The 16,408-nt window shown below is 42.1% G+C and overlaps 1 protein-coding gene across 1 annotated transcript in view; it reads right to left on the bottom strand.

The window, feature by feature from the left end:
• Positions 1–16,408, bottom strand: part of Abca13 (ATP binding cassette subfamily A member 13) — a 564,237-nt gene that overhangs the window by 509,148 nt on the left and 38,681 nt on the right. Inside the window, exons 4-6 of the mRNA XM_032916398.1 lie at positions 5,342–5,493; positions 4,219–4,247; positions 517–680 (exon numbers count right to left, since the gene is read on the bottom strand). Coding sequence (XP_032772289.1) covers positions 517–680; positions 4,219–4,247; positions 5,342–5,493 — 345 coding nt within the window. The remainder of the gene's footprint in view (positions 1–516; positions 681–4,218; positions 4,248–5,341; positions 5,494–16,408) is intronic.

The following is a 16,408-nucleotide window of genomic DNA, read 5'->3' as shown; positions in this document are numbered from 1 at the left end:
AGTAATTTAATGTAAAAATCACCAGTTGAAAAGTTGGAAACCCGCTACATAAAGTACAGTAGGGTTAGAGCCACTGTACTTGTTAGGTTGGCAAGACAATGAGCCTATCAGGCTACATGATGTCTTTGGTATTATTGGCTAAAATTACTATATTTATGTCACTTTTCTAGCAGTGAAAAACCCTAGAAACAAACATCAAGGCTGATGGTAAGATTATTAAGTATAGTGTTTTATACACTGTTTTGTCAATGATCATTTGAAGATGATACAAGCCAATAAAATGTTAATCAGATAATGTTAACTTTCTAATGGTTGAAGATGTTCTAAACAGCACCACTGCCCACACACAGGGAGGATACATACTCTGGATGGGGAAAGGGCAGAGTATAAGGGCTCCAGATGCCTTAGAAGGACATTACTAGGATGTCGTTAATGAGAATATTGCCCAGTGACACATTCTGCTACTATAACTATGGAGATAACACACATAATTGCTTGCTGTTGGTTTTTGCTTACTTCAAACCTGCCTGGAGAAAGTGTGTCACAGCACCCATGCTATCGTCCAAGTGAGCACTGGACGTGTGCAGTCTGGGCAGTGAATGTAGAAAATCCCAAATATGAGGTTGCTGGTGAAGGCTTTCCAATTTTGATATCACATCCTCAGTTTTATTGAGATCCATCTGACAGAAAAAAAAAAAAAAGAAAGAAAACCAAAGTTTTCCTATGTAATGAGACAGAGATAGACAGACAGGATCTGCCTCAAATATGTGAAAAACAAACTCATGCCTAACTCATCAGTATATTCAACAGACAAGATTTTAAAATCATTATTAGGTTGCTTCTACTTTTAAAGTTTTGAAATTATAGAAATTCGTATGTCTAAAATCAAGTATCCCTAAAAAAACATGAGGGAAACCTCCCATTTAAAGCAACTGTAAACTATCAAAAAGGAAAAAAATGAGAGAAGAAAAAGCAGCAAAAACAAAAGAGTGGAAGGGATAGAAAAGAAGGAGGCAGGAAATGAGAGGAAGGAGGGGAAGGGAAGCAAGATTGGCTGTCATTGACTATGGGTACCTGGGAGGGCTGCCCTGAGTGCCAGCCTTCTTGATGGATCCTCTCAGGCTAAGTTTGCTTCTTAGAGGGAACACTTCTAAGAGTGTTTCTTAGAAAACACTCTCTGCAAGTGCTTGGTGTGGAGCCCTGCAACAAGGAGGCTGGGCTCTCGGGCAACTGCTGGCCTAGCTGAGGCTAGATTAGATCGTCAATGGGAGGCGTTGAGGCTAGATTAGACAGCCAGTGGGAGTGTGGGCTCCTGATGGCCTCAGGGACAGCTTTTATTCCTGGTCTTCTAGCCCTCTGCATATCCTCCTGGAACTGTATAAGCTGTCTCCCCAGTCATTCCTAGTCTCTCCCAGGAGACAGGAGTCACACTCCACCCCCTTGCTCTATTGGAACCTCCCTTGTCGTGGGAGCCTCCCTGTCAGCATCACCCACCTCCTCGGCTACTACTTAAAGTGGCTGCTGCCCTGATTGGTTCCTGCACAGCTCTAAGGTAGTGGACCACCTCATCTCCTTAACAGTAGTTTTGATGGGCTTCCACACAACTTTACCTCTGTCTCTGCCTCTTCCTAGATTCCCACACCTTTTCAGATACATCCCCTGCCTCGTCTCCCTCTGTCCTCCCCACTCTTCCTTCATGTGTCGCTTCCACCCCAACACCTTCCAAATCCATGCGCCTATCCCAGACTGTTTATCTCTGCGGCCAGTTTGCGTCACCACACTCTCCGTGACAGCACCACCTTGATGGACCTCTAGTATGCCCAAGTCAATCTCCTGATTTTTCCGCCCCACTTCCCCCTCCTCAACACACCAAGAGAAACTTGCCCTGACCTTTCTGTACTTCAGTAAATGGCCAGTCTGCACTTCCAATTGCTGAGATAAAGCACCCAGAATCACTTTGAGTTTCCCAGCTCACGTTCACTCAGAGATTCTACTGGTTATGTTTTCTAAATATATCAAGAATTCCACTAGCACCTACTTTCTTTCTCCAAATGCACGGCTGCATTACACCTCTGACACACATAGGTACTGCATAGGTAACTGACCTGATTCCAAACTCTACTTTCGCCATTAACAACCTATGACTCAGCCCAGTGACACAAAAGGTCCTGTAAAGACCTCATGCATGTCTCGCTCCTCTGAACAGAATACCCCAAAGAACATTCCACTCGAAATGAAAATCAACACAAAAACCAAACATGGTAAAACATGCTGGGGATCCCAGCACTGGGGAGCTGGAGAGAGAGAAGTATCGGGAGTTCAAAGCCATCCTTCATGGCATGGAGTGTTGGAATCCGACCTGGGCTATTTGAGATTCTGTCAAGGAAGGAAGGAAGGAAGGAAGGAAGGAAGGAAGGAAGGAAGGAAGGAAGGAAGGAAGGATATCAGGTGATATGACATCATTACCAAAATTCTATAGCAAAAACAGAGCATAGACCTAGAGTCCTTTGATCATAACAAACTGTACTGCTTTGCTGCAGCCACACTTCAGCTCAACATATGCACGGCCTCAGTGTCTGCATAATAATCAGACCATGAATATGATGGCAGTTTCTACTTCCCACAGTTTCTATGGTCGTTTTCCCTGTTAACTGTTGATTGTATAGAATATCAACATCTACTTACCCTCGTTTTGAATATTAAAATTATCATCATTATAAATAACCCATTTATGCATGAAAGGCTTTAGAGTAAGAAAAATTGTCAGAAAGGCCACAAAGTTATCAAGCTCTTTGTCAACATTGATTGTATCCATCTTTCATTGTCACAAGCCATCTGACATTTAGGTGTGCTGCTCACCACCCCCTTAAAATGCTAATGTGATTCACATGATTAAACTAACATTTTTAGGTAATTTTTGAACTGAGCTTGCAAGAACCCTGATGAGCCCCTTTGTGTTGTGACAATTTTAGAGGTTTTGTTTCTTAAAAAAAAATAAAAACATGTTTTCATTTTAATCACAGGTGTGGAGTCATGGGAATGCTTCTGACTGACCACAGCAGCTGCCTATGATTTGCCTCATGCTCTAGCAGAGGCCTAGTTTTACCAGCTGCTGGTAGTTTCTGCGGTTATATGATGTTTGAAATCCTGGGAACTTTCTAGAGGGTACATCAAATGCTAGGCCCCTAGAAGTGTGGTAGGTGGTTGTTGGTCACTTAGGGAGGTTGCTTATAGTTTGTTAGTAGCTATGGTCAAAGAAGAAACCAAAAGGAAAGAAACCAGATCCAGGAATTTTCCTAACTCCTCTCTTCCCTCTATCCTTGTTTCTTTTCTGTCTAATGTTAGGAGATGAAACTATAGGGGATAAACAGCAGGAGAAGGAAAAACCTGAGAAGTAGCAAAGGTCAGCTGCACCTTTGTCCTGGTGTAGCGGTTGGGGTAGGTGTCTGGTAACAATTGGGTGTCATTTAATGAATGGACAGGACCCACCCAGAGCATTTTGACCATTATTGTTGGACTCTTACAATGTCTTACTACAAACACATTTTCATGAGCTGCAGAGAATTGTTCAGACACAATGTCACTAAAATCTCCTGGGCCTTGAATGTCTGGAGGAGCAGTGTAAGTGAAAAAGAAACTCAGTATTGAGGTTTATCCTTTGCTCAGGCCTCCACAACCTTAACTCTTCTAATGGCTGACTGTGGTGAGGATTCCTGTCTTTGAAGAATGTTTAGAAGAATTTCCACCCCTGATCATCAGAAACAAAGAGTAGTCTCTCCACCCACCCCTAGCTGTGACAGCCTCAACTGTATGGAGATGATAGCAAGTCACCCCATGGAGACTATGGCCTTAACTGAAAGCCCTGTGTTTCAAGCAGGGCTAAAGTCGTAGGCCAAGTACAGATCTCACAAACTTCAAGTTTTTGTTGATTTAAATTCCTCCCACAAAACAACCTGAGTGAGTGTGTGTGTGTGTGTATGTGTGTGTGTGTGTGTGTGTGTGTTTACCACACACTGCATCCCCTCCCATCTTCTTCTTCTCATAGTCCCAGAACTCTGATTTACAAAATTAAAACCCATCATTCAATCTGTGTCTGATATAAATTTATGTCTGTTTAATCCCATCCTACACAGTCAATATCAAAAAACAAAAAAAAGAAGAAGTGACTAACAGAGCCCTTTAAAATATAAACTCAGCCACAAAGGCTGGGATACTCACTGTTAGAAAACTGGAGCCATAAGAGGAACCTACAATAAAACACATTTCACAGATGAGCTTGTGAGACCCCAGAGGACACTGAGTGCCTGCCTCAGTCTGTAAGTGAAAAGAGACCTACATACGCAACAAACAGAAGGATGAACACAAAGACACCAGTTGCTGCCACATCCCAAACCATATCGATACCAATTTCCCAGAAAACAAAGAGCAAATACATTTCCGAATTGTGCCAGTCTCTAGTCACACCTGGCATTGTGAGTGTGCCCACGGAATGAAAAGAGTGAATGGAAACAAAGAAAAACAATCTTGAGTGTTTTGGCACACCTGCAATCCCAGCACTGGGGAAGCAGAGGCAGGAGGATTGCTAAGTTCAGAGCCTTCTTGATCTTATATAGTAAGATCCAGGTCATCCAGAGCTACATAGCAAGACCCTTCCTCAGAAAACAAACAAGCAAAACCTTCAGAGGAGAGTTCAGACTTTTAAGTAACATGCTATGGGAAGTAGCTCAGACAATAACGAGCTGAAAACAGATATACCCATCGCAAGAGAATTAGTTCTTCTCTCAATAATATAAGAAAAAAAGAACTGTTCTTGAACCCCAACCCCCTCCAAAAAAAAATGTTATTGCATATTGAGACTGATCATCACCACATAGCCCGGGCTGACCTTGAATTCAAAATCCTGCCACAGTCCCCAAAAGCTGAGGCTATAGACAGGAGCCCTGGCCCCATGATAGAAACAAATAGAACTCCCTTATCTGTTGTGGAAGACCTTTTACTAAGTCACTCTTAAAAAACAAAAAGAGAAAGACAAAGTCACATCTCCAAATCAGGGCTGTGTGTAGAGACGATGTAGACAGTTCTAAAACGTGGACAGGCAACATGGGAAATGCAGACGGTATTAGAGGAGATGATTTATAAGGGTGGGCCTCAGCCTATGGGAAGGCTGGATCGCTCCTATGTTACAGCCTTTACATGCTCCAGAGAGGAAGAGCATTCCAGCGCACCCTCCAAAACAGCAAACAGTGGTGGCCTCGTCCAGCAGGGGGCGCACTTCACCTAATCCCTGGAGAATTCTTGCTCTGTGTCCAAGAAAACAAAGGTAACATTTTCAGGCTCTTACCTGGGGTTTCCGATCTTTTTAGCCAGAGTTTTTGTAAGTTCTTTGCCTTGTCCATCGTTTCCAAAATTTCCTCAGCCAGGTCCTGAATCTCATTCAAAAAGGCCAAGCTACTGACTTTTCTGTCATCAGATGCGGTTTGGAACCTAGGCAAACTTCAGACACAAAGAATAACTATCACACGTGGGAGAACTCTCGCAGGAATCCGTTTCCCTGGCATTTAAAAGGTCTTGACACCCCGTACCACACTGTCCTCGGTGAAATATGCACATAGTTACATGCCTATCACCCACCCAGAAAAACCCTTGACCATTATTCAAAATGGAAAATATCCCTAAAATACACAAATTTAAGATTAGAAAAGCATCCTTATTCCCTTCACTATCTGTAAAGCTCAAAATTTTATACAGTCATTAGGGGTTTTTTTTTTTCATTTATTCAACATGTACTATATACTACACACCCCATGCAAGGTGCTGAGAGTAAGCATTAGCAGGGAACAGAGAGCATTGTGGGAAGACATAGATGCTATGAGACAAGAAATAAATGGGACTGGATGGCAAAGAAGGGATCGTAGCTGATAGCTGATAAATGGAATGTCCCGGGCATGAGAAGGACTGGGGAGTCTGTGCTGGGGGATGGGGGTACCCATGGGGTGAGAAGAGTCAGAAATATCTAGACAAGAACAGTGAAATTTGATGATGCCAGAGAATTCCAAGCAGAGTTAGTTGTGAGAAGGCAACCACTGGACAGCAGGCTGGATCTGCTGGCGTGATCCATCTAAAGAGGAGAAACCCACCAAGCACACCGATAGTGTAAAAACATCATTTGCTGAGCCCGGCACCTGCCCATAGTGAAAAGTCCCTGAAAATGAAATCGACTTTTTTTTAACTTGTAAGGAACATTTGCAGAAGGCCTACGGCGAGCTTCCTTTGGACAGTGGGGACCTCAAGGCTCCCTCACAAAGATCGGGAACCAGGAACGGCAGTCTTTCCTCCCCGTAGCCTTTAAATACCTGCTGAAACCACATGGGGATGAGGGCAGAATAGAAATAAAGACTCGTGGATTTAAGAAGAATCAATGCTGGGCTGGAGAGGTGGCTCGGTGGTTAAAAGCAAGTGTTGTTTTGCAGAGGACCCAGGTTTATTCCAACACCTACCTGGTAGCTTAAAACCATATGTGCATAACTACATTCCAAAGGGATTCAAAGCCTCAGTCTTACCTCAGGCACCAGATATACATATGGTAGACAAATATGTCTAGGGAAAATACACATCCGTACAAAATATAAAACCAATAGGAAGTTTTTAAATAAAGAAACAATTAAAGGCCTTTCTTCAAGGAAGCATAGTCGTACATGGATTCAAAATATTGTGAGTAAAGTTCAAAAGAATTTTGAAAGTTAAACTAAGAATTGGTCTCTTTCCTGTGCTCCCCCAAGGAACAAGTACACCTGACGTTAGAAGAGTGAGCCTTGTGGCCGCAGAGTGAGGAAACGATGAAGGAGGGCGGGGTTTTGGAGGAAGGGAAAAGCAGACAAATTCAGGACCCACTGTGACCCTGCAAAGACCTTAACAAATTAGGTGTGGAGCAGTAATTACACTTATTCTTTTCTGTATTTCTTTTATTAAATTGTTAATTTAATAAAATTGCTTTTACCTCTTTCACTTTACATCCTGCCCTCCTCTGGTCATACCCCACTCAATCCTTCCCCCTCCCCCATCCCCTTAGCCTCTGAATGGGTGGGACCCCCTGGCTATTACCCCACCCTAGTCTATCAAGTCTCTGTGAGGCTAGGTGAATCCTCTCCTTCTGAGGCCAGACAAGGCAGCCCAGCTAGAAGAACATATCTCACGAACAGACAACAGCTTTTGGGATATCCTCTGCTCTAGTTGTCCAGGACCCCCATGAAGACCAAGCTGCACATTTGCTATATAAGTACAGGGAGAACTAGGTCCAGCCTGTGTATGTTCTTCCCCTATATTTCTGATGCTTTGACATATAAACAGTCCTTAGATATGGCAGACATCAGTGCTCGGTGGTTAAATTCATCCATGCCTATGTGTTTACCTGACTTGAATGGGGATTTATGGAGAGGGGTATGGGCTGGACTTCCAAGATGCTGGCAGATGCTGGCACAAGTAGCTTCTCCTGGAGTAAGATGGAAATACAGGATGAAGCCTGCAACACCACTCATCATCCAGAAAGAGAACACAGGGGCTCTTTTGAGGATGGTGGTAATTGGCTCCACGTACCGAATAGCCAAGGATTTTAACTATTTCCCCATGGACATTTTAGTTTATGTACACAAGTTATTTGTTTTAAGTGGATCATCTTTTTAATCACATTTATTTGCTTTTAATTTTATTTTAGCATTGAGCAATGTTTCTTCTCCTACAAGATAATATTTAAGACATTAAATACAGAGGAAAAACTCCATCAATTCTAACTCTAGGAGAACAGGTGAATAATAACCTATGTTTCTGAAAGGATTTTCTTTACCTTAAAAACAGGTCCTAGAAATGTAACCCTGGAGAAAGGCCCAGAGTGAGTAACAGAACAGGTAGGAAATTCGGTCACTAGTGACTCTTGGGTGCCTCGTCTCAAGAGTCCCCCACACAGGGGGTTACAAAGGCTGTTGGGTACCTGCCTTGTCATCCATGACTCCTACCAGAGGCCAACCCAATGTTGTAGAGAAGTGCAGGCTGAAATTTTAAAAGTCAAAGAATAAGCCTGATGTACTTTTCTAAATCATTTAACAACAATGTATGAATTATGTGTGTGAGAAATACACATTTCCCTATACACTGTCTTGAACTTACAATCTTCTTTCTTTACTCTCCTGAGTACTGATGTGTTCATTCCCAAATTGGGAAAAAGAAATGTCTGTGCGTGAGTGTGTGTGTATGTGTGTATGTGTGTGTACATGTGTGCATGCACATCTGCATGTGTGTGCGTGCATGTGTTTGTGTCTATATTTATGTGTATGTGTGTTTATGAGTGTGTGTATGTGTATACATGTATGTTTATGAGTGTATGTGTATATATGTGTATGTATTTGTATGTATGTATGTATATATGTGTCTGAGTATTTGTGAATATGTGTATATGTGTATTGTATTTGTGCATGTATGTGTATTTGTGTGCATGTATATGTGTATGCATTATGTGAGGGTTGTGTGTGTATGCTTAGCATATGTGTTTGTGCATATGTGTATATTTGTATATATGTGTATATATATATGTGTGTGTGTATTTAGGTGTGTTTTTGTGTATACATGTGTGTGTGGTTTTCTGTGTATGTGTTTGGATATATATGTTTGTGTGTATGTATGTGCATCTATGTGTATGTATGTAGATATGTGTACATGTGTTTGTATGTGTATTGTCTGTGTTTATGCATATGTGTTTGTATGTATGTGTTTTGTGTGTATATGTGTCTTTGCATGTGTGTGTGTGTAATGAGAAAATATCCTCATGACTATATACCAGCACTGTTCAGCTGCTTACAGTGAAGCTCAGATTCAGTAAAAATTCATTTTAATTGGTAAAATTGCTAATTTGGCATAAAATAGAAAAGTCATTCCACAAGGTGCTGCAAGTCTGTTAAAGAAACTAAGCACCCAGTTAAGTCTAGCATATCCAAAAGTGAAAAAGGGATTACGTTAAGAATTTTTCCTGATTACAAATTATAGAACCCCTTAGAGATTTTTAATCCTGTGTTATTTCTATAAATTAGAGAACTTTAGAAATAAAGAACAAAGCTTGCATGACAAAGAAGAATCCCCTCCACAAACATGGTCATTCACTGCTCAGGAACGACAGTGAAACCCTGTATCGCTAATAAATAAAACAAGCTCAATGCTTCACCTAGGTCAGAGAGCATTCAGAGAGGAAGAAACCGTTCTCTTCATGCAAACAGAGACTGCTAGCAGCCCAGGCAACCCAGTGCATGGAGGCCATCTTCAACAACAGGTGGCTCTTATGAGCCTCTAGAATCTCAGAGAGAGAGAGAGAGAGAGAGAGAGAGAGAGAGAGAGAGAGAGAGAGAGAGAGAGAGAGACCTTTTTCTTGAGTCTTTCAAATTCCAAAAACACAAGAGGAAATCAGTTAGGTTTCTCTTGAAAGACTTTATATTAAAACCCCAAAAATGGCCTCTAAAGACATCTGTGAACTGCTCTCCAGCCTCAACCTCACCAAATGCCCAACACCCTCCCGGAGACCTGGGGACTACCAAGTTGAAGGGACCGGTGTAAGAAAGTGGACACGAGTAACAAGAAGCTGATTTTAAGGTCTATGTATTATTCTAAAGATGATTCATCGCATTCCTATGTTCTTATGATCAACAAAGGAAGGACATAGAAAATCTTTCATTCAGCCTTACAATGTGTATATATGAGGACAAGGGAGACGGAGTAGAGAAGGAAGAGAGCTGGAGATTCTTGATATAACAGGGAAATCCCAGCACTGTATCAGGGTGTGGGGAGGGCAGCTTCCTCCTTCCTCAATCCAGTTCCTCACTGACACTTAACTATGCAAAGTCTGATCCTGCCCCAGGAAACTGAAGCTCACGCAAATTGTGTTAATATTCTACAAGGCCGGTAGGCTTAAAACTGGTACAACCACTCTGAAAACCAATCCGGAGGTTCCTCAGAAAACTGTAAATTGATCTACCTAAAGACCCAGCTATACCACTCTTGGGAATATACCCAAAAGATGCCCCATCATGCCACAAGAGCACATGTTCCGCAGCCTTATTTTCAAAGCCAGAAGCTGGAAACAACCCAGATGTTCCACAACAGAAGAATGGATACAGAAAATGTGGCTCATTTACACGATGGGATACTACTCAGCTATTAAGAACAAGGGCATCATGAGCTTTGCAGGCAAATGAATGGAACTAGAAAATATCATCCAGAGTGAGGTACCTCAGACCCAAAAGGTCATGCATGGTTATGTACTCTCTAATAAGTGAATATTAGCAATAAAGTACAGAACACCCAGGATACAGTCCGCAGAATTCAAAAAGGTTAACAAGCCAAAGGGCCCAAGTGAGGATGCCTCAGTCCCACTTATGAGGGAGAAGAAAGGAATCACAGGAGGGGGAGGGAGGAACGGACTTCGATGGGAAAGGAAAGAGGGAGAGGAAGGGGAACAAGATTAGGTAATGGGTGATGGGAACAGGACTGAAGCCCTGAGGGCCAACAGAAAGAATAGAAACAGGCAACCTCGGGAGGTAGAAGGTGGGGGTCCCTCTAGAATGGACCAGAGACCTGGGAGGCGACAGACTCCCAGGACTCAAAGGGAGACCTTAGATGAAATGCCCTACAGAGGGAACTTGTAGAGCGCACCTCCAGTAGAAAGACAGGGCATCAGGTGGAGGGATGGGGTTGCCATTGCACAGTCAAAAACTCTGACCCTTAATTGTTCCTATCTGAAAGAACTGCAGGTACAAAATTGGAGAAGCCTGAGGAAAAGGAGGTTCAGTGACAGGCCCAAATTGGGATCCAGCTCACAGGGAGGACCCAAGGCCAACAAAAGGGAGCCTGTCATGACTGCCCTCCAAAAGACCCAAGAAGCGGCTAAAAGAGTCAAATGCAGATATTTACACCCAACCAATGGACAGAAGCTGGTGCCCCATATGATTGAAATAGGGAAAAGCTAGAAGAAGCTTAGGAGGGTGATCCTATAGGAAGACCAGTAGTCCCAACTAACCTGCACCCTGAGATCTCTCAGACCATGACCCAAGCAGCATACACCACCTGATGTGAGGCCCCCAACACATACACAGCAGAGGACTGCCAGGTCTGGACTCAGAGAAGACGCACCTAACCCTCAGAAGACTTGAGGCCCCAGGGAGTGAGAAGGTCTGGTGGGGTGGGGGTTAGGAACATCCTTGTGGAGACCGGGGGTGGGGTGGGGGGGTGAGGGGTGCATTATGGGATATGGAACAGTCAGAGGGTGGATTAAAGAATAAAGACAAAAGAACAATGTAGTGGCTGTGAAGAGTGCCAGTGTTGCAGATCCAGAGCGAAATGACCTTGGGTGATTTTTAGTTTCCTGAACATGCATAACCCACCCCTGAGTCTCACCTATCAGGTAAAACCTTCGGAATATGTTAACTTTCCAAATCAGTAGCCTCAATCAAGCTAAAATTTAGTCATCAGATATCATCTGAAACATAACTGTAACCCAGTTACCAACCAATAAAACTGGGAAATGACTTGATTTGTGGCTTCCTTTTGGCTTGCGACAGTAAGAAGTTCACGTAATGCCTTTCATGATAAAACATAGTATTCTATGCCATCTGGGTCTGTGGGCTTGTCGCATGGTTGCTCATTCTTGATACAGAGCGAACTATGTCTTCAAAGAGGCCCACTCAACATCCAGGTACTGAGAAAGGCAGCAAGGGGTGGACCAAAAGCTGGTGACTTGGTTACTTAACTCTCTTATCGTTATTTTGGGATCAGGGGTTTTCTGGGAAATAACTCCTGCTGATAGCAGCAGGGGATTAGGAAATGAAACTTAGTTACTTGAGGTCTTTATTAACTCTTCATGAACCAGAGGGAAATGGGGGGAGGGGAGAGACAGAGAGAGAGACAGAGAGAGAGAGAGAGAGAGAGAGAGAGAGAGAGAGAGGAGAGGGAAGGGAGGGAGGGGAAGAGAGAAGGAAAGTGATGCATATACACAGACACATGCACACTTGATGAAGCAAAAAAAAAAATTCACCACCACTTTATTGTTGTTCTTAATTTTTATACCTACTCAGGATAATTGATTACACGGGATAATGGATTACACAGTTTTGTAAACATTTCTACATTCCGTAAGTTCATAAAAAGTCTAAGGCAATAATCCATGTCGTAGACGGAAAGGTATAAGGAGGTACAGCAGTCTGGTTTCCGTGTCTTTTCGTTAAGACTAGTACCTGACTCAACACTCATTATCTATTTTCTAGCTCCACAAGTTCATTATAAGTTTAAAGAAATAGTTTTGTAGGTCACAACTCCGCATGGGTTTGCCAAGATACAAATCATCCGTCTTATTATTTTGAAGTCTTGTATAGGTGAACCAGTCCATCATTTATTTTCTGTCCTTGCACCTACAATAAATTACCCATTCCCAGTTTATGTCCCTTACTTACCAGTTAGTGATCTCATTCCTAACCTAGAAGGAATGTTTTCCTTGATTATAAATTTGTTCTAAGCCTGTTTTCTTTTCCTAATGCAATTAGCCCGTGACACATGAAGGTTTACAGAGCTCTATTTGCAGCTTTTATTCTGTAAAGAGCTTAAGATTACTTGTATCAACTTAGGAGTTCTATAAAATCATTATCAGGAGTTATGAGATCATCAGTTCATCTACACAGGATTACTACATAAAAGTCTATCTTCATATTGATTCTGCAGGAAATCTGCCCAAAGAATAGGTAAATACCCAGGAAATTATTAAGCTATTTATTAGTGGTAGGAAAGGCATATCAGCAGTGAGAAGCAGTCCTGGGGTGAGGTCTCTGGGGTCCTTGCCTCTAGAGCACATCTACTATAGCCTTGCAAACTATTGATTCATCTCCAGAGACTCACTTGCTTGTCACCGCCTTTCCTAGATAGCTTCTGTCACCTCTTATTCCCTTTGAGGTGAGGGCTGTGTTTATATGGATACCAGGTTAGGAAGAAGATGTGTCAGAGAAAATTCACTTAAAAGAAATGACTCAACTGCTTTCTCAGCCCTCCACTGGCACCAAGTATCAGTTCAAAGAAACCAGATGTGATACACTGAAAGAGCTATGTGTTTCTCCATGTGGGGAATCTGAGGTCGCCTGCAGTGAAGAGGTTGGAAAGTATGGGTCAGGCTAGTGCCTGGGTTTGCCAATGAGGAGTCAGAAACGCATTAGATTCCCTTGTAGTCCAAACCTTTTTGAAAGTGTCATCACAATTGGAAAAGCCACCTTTCAAGTGAGGCCATAATTCCCACTTAACAGGGATGGTGTAAGGATGAGCTAGCCCCTATTTCTTAGAGAATAATGGTGACAGGTCATAGGAGTGCAAACGAGGCAGCCCCATACTGCTTGCAGAAGTAGGCAAGCTGCCGAAACAGTGTGATAATTTAATTACTTTTAGTAATTCTTACATATTAATTTACATACAGAATATTTTCTGGTCGAATTGTTATTGTTTCTTGGATAGCTATGTGCCTCTCTATAGCAGAGCATAAATGAGGGATCAAGGCACATCAGGGTCCGGAAGAAAAATCAGCAAAGCCAAAAAAACAGAAGACCGAAGAGGAACCACAAGAACCTTTCTATGGAGTTTGAGGGGAAATCAATAGGGCAGGCAAGCTGAATATCTGAACAGCTGCCTAAGAAGAGAGATGGACAAGAAGAGGAAGAAAGTTGTGTTCTATGAGTGGAAACAAGTCTGTGAGCAGCTGTGTGCATGTATGTGTACATGTTCAGGTGCATGTGCACACATGTGTCTGTCTGTCTGTTGAGGAAGGAGACCACTTATATCATCTGGCCAGTCTGCTTCAGATTTTGGCTGGACACCTTGGGAAGGGCTACTGGAGCCTATAAATATATACCTTATTAAGGTGATAAGCATTCCTCTTATTTCCTTAATGAGTCTTTAATTATCAGCTTTGTTGAGGTAGTCAACACACACAAGTACATACATACACACATACATACATACACATATACACACATGTATGCACATACATACAAACACACAGATACACACAACACACACATACATACACACTAACACATACTCAGACACACAAACACAGATACTAACACAACTATACACAACACAAAAAGGAACTGTCCATAGTACTGAAATCTCCAGAAAAGGAAGTCTGACTGCAGATGTTCAACACTGAGGAGAGAGGGAAGTCAATGCTGTAGACACAGGTTTTTCTTTTGGGGTGATTGAAAAAATAATCAACTGATTATGATAACAAATGTTAACTGTAATTTACAACTGTGAATATGTCAAAACTACTGGTTGCATACTTCAAATGAGTCATTCAGATGATGTTGTGAATTAAATCTCAATTCGTCATTTCATCGTTTTTGTAAAAACATACCAATCAAAACCCTAGCATGTACTTTGTAGAAATAAACAAGCAAATTTTGAAAATTGATGTGATATCCATAAGCCCTAGAAAAGCAAAAAAAAACTTTTAAAAAGAACAAGACTGAAAACCTATAACAGCTCGAAGCCTTTTCCTGACCTACTGTCACTAAAGGTATTGACCTCTAGGTTAGAAAGGACAGTGGATCAAGAGAAACCTGAAGCAGAATTGCATGCTACCATCACCTCAATCAACCTTTTCACAGTCAGACAAAGATTTCATTCTGCACAAGGAAGAGAAGCAGTTAAGAAAACTGGCTTCCATAAAAACCCAAATGCTTGGGGCCGGAGAGATGGCTCAGTGGTTAAGAGCACCAACTGCTCTTCCAGAGGTCCTGAGTTCAATTCCCAGCAACCCCATGGTGGCTCACAACCATCTGTAATGGAATTCGATGCTCTCTTCTGGTGTGTCTGAAGACAGCAACAGTATGCTTACATACATAAAATAAATAAATAAAAAAGCAAGCAAACAAACAAAAACCCAAACACTTAAGTTTTCAGATGAAGACCTTAACTCCAATGTGAAAAGGCATCTAAGAATCAGACATAAAGTATGTAGCTGCAATAATAAAGTCCTATGCACTAGGTGTGCAGAATAACACAAAGGTCTCTTCTCACTGATGTAGAAGCTGGAGGCCTGATAGCAGGGGCCGTGTAGGCTGGGCTCAGAGGTAGGGAAGGGGAGTCTTCCCAGTGTACACATGGTCATTCTTCGATATGGATTAACAGAACAGAGGAAGTGCTGGGTGTCTCTCCCTTTCCTTGTAAGAGGTCTAATAGACCAAACACCCACCAGTGAGATATCTTTGAACATTAATTCTTTAAAGTCCCTTATCATTGGCACAGCCATACAAGGCTAATATCTGAAACAGCACAGTTTAGTCTATAACTTGTATGCTCAGCACCTAAACCTCAAAAATTAAGGCCTTCTCTCTTTTTTATTTTTTTTATTAGATATATTTCTTTACTTACATTTCAAATGGTATTCCCTTTCCCAATTTCCTGTCCATAAGCCCACATCCCCACCTCCTCTCCCATACGGCTGTTCCCCCTATCCACCTCCCTTACTGCCCCCCCAATATTGCCCTGCACTGGAGATCCAACCTTGGCAGGACCAAGGGCTTCCCCTTCCACTGGTGCCCCAATAAGGCTATTCTCTGCTACATATGCAGTTGGAGCCCTAGGTCAGTTCATGTATAGTCTTTGGGTAGTGGTTTAGTCCCTGGAATCTCTAGTTGGTTGGCATTGTTATTTTTATGGGGTTGCAAGCTCCTTCAACTCTTTCAATCCTTCCTCTAATTCCCCCCAGGGGGGTCCTATTCTCAGTTCAGTGGTTTGTTACTAGCATCAACCTCTGTATGGGACATGTTCTGAATGTGTCTCTCAGTAGAGATCTATATCCACTGACTTTCAGCATGCACTTTTTAGCTTTATCAATCTTATCTAGTTTTGGTGGATATATATATATATATATATATATATATATATATATGACACATGGGTCAGGCTCTGAATGGCCATTCCTTCAGTCACTGCTCTAAACTTTGCTTCCATATCTCCTCCTATGGATATTTTTTCCCTTTCAACAAGGAGTGGGAGCATCCACATTTTGGTCATCCTTCTTGAGCTTCCTGTGGTCTATGGATTGCATCTTGGGTAATTCAAGCTTTTGGGCTAATATCCACTTATCAATGAGTGCATATCAAATATGTTTTTATGTGATTGGGTTATAAGGCCTTCTCTTATGTAAACAACTTGTATTCAATTACGAAGGACCCAAAGTCTTGACTCATTTCATCATGGATTCTGAAGTTCATAACCTTTGCTACATATTAGCTAAAGAGATGAGTGACACTTACGGAGCAGCTCATCATCAAAGAAGAATTCATGAATGTAAGAATTCAGAGAAGGGATTTTTTTTCTTCAAAATATACTG

Source organism: Rattus rattus, chromosome 11 (assembly GCF_011064425.1).
Source record: "Rattus rattus isolate New Zealand chromosome 11, Rrattus_CSIRO_v1, whole genome shotgun sequence".
Lineage (NCBI taxonomy): Eukaryota > Metazoa > Chordata > Mammalia > Rodentia > Muridae > Rattus > Rattus rattus.
Note: the sequence above shows the minus strand (reverse complement) of the source record. Positions and strands in the feature narration are given on the sequence as shown.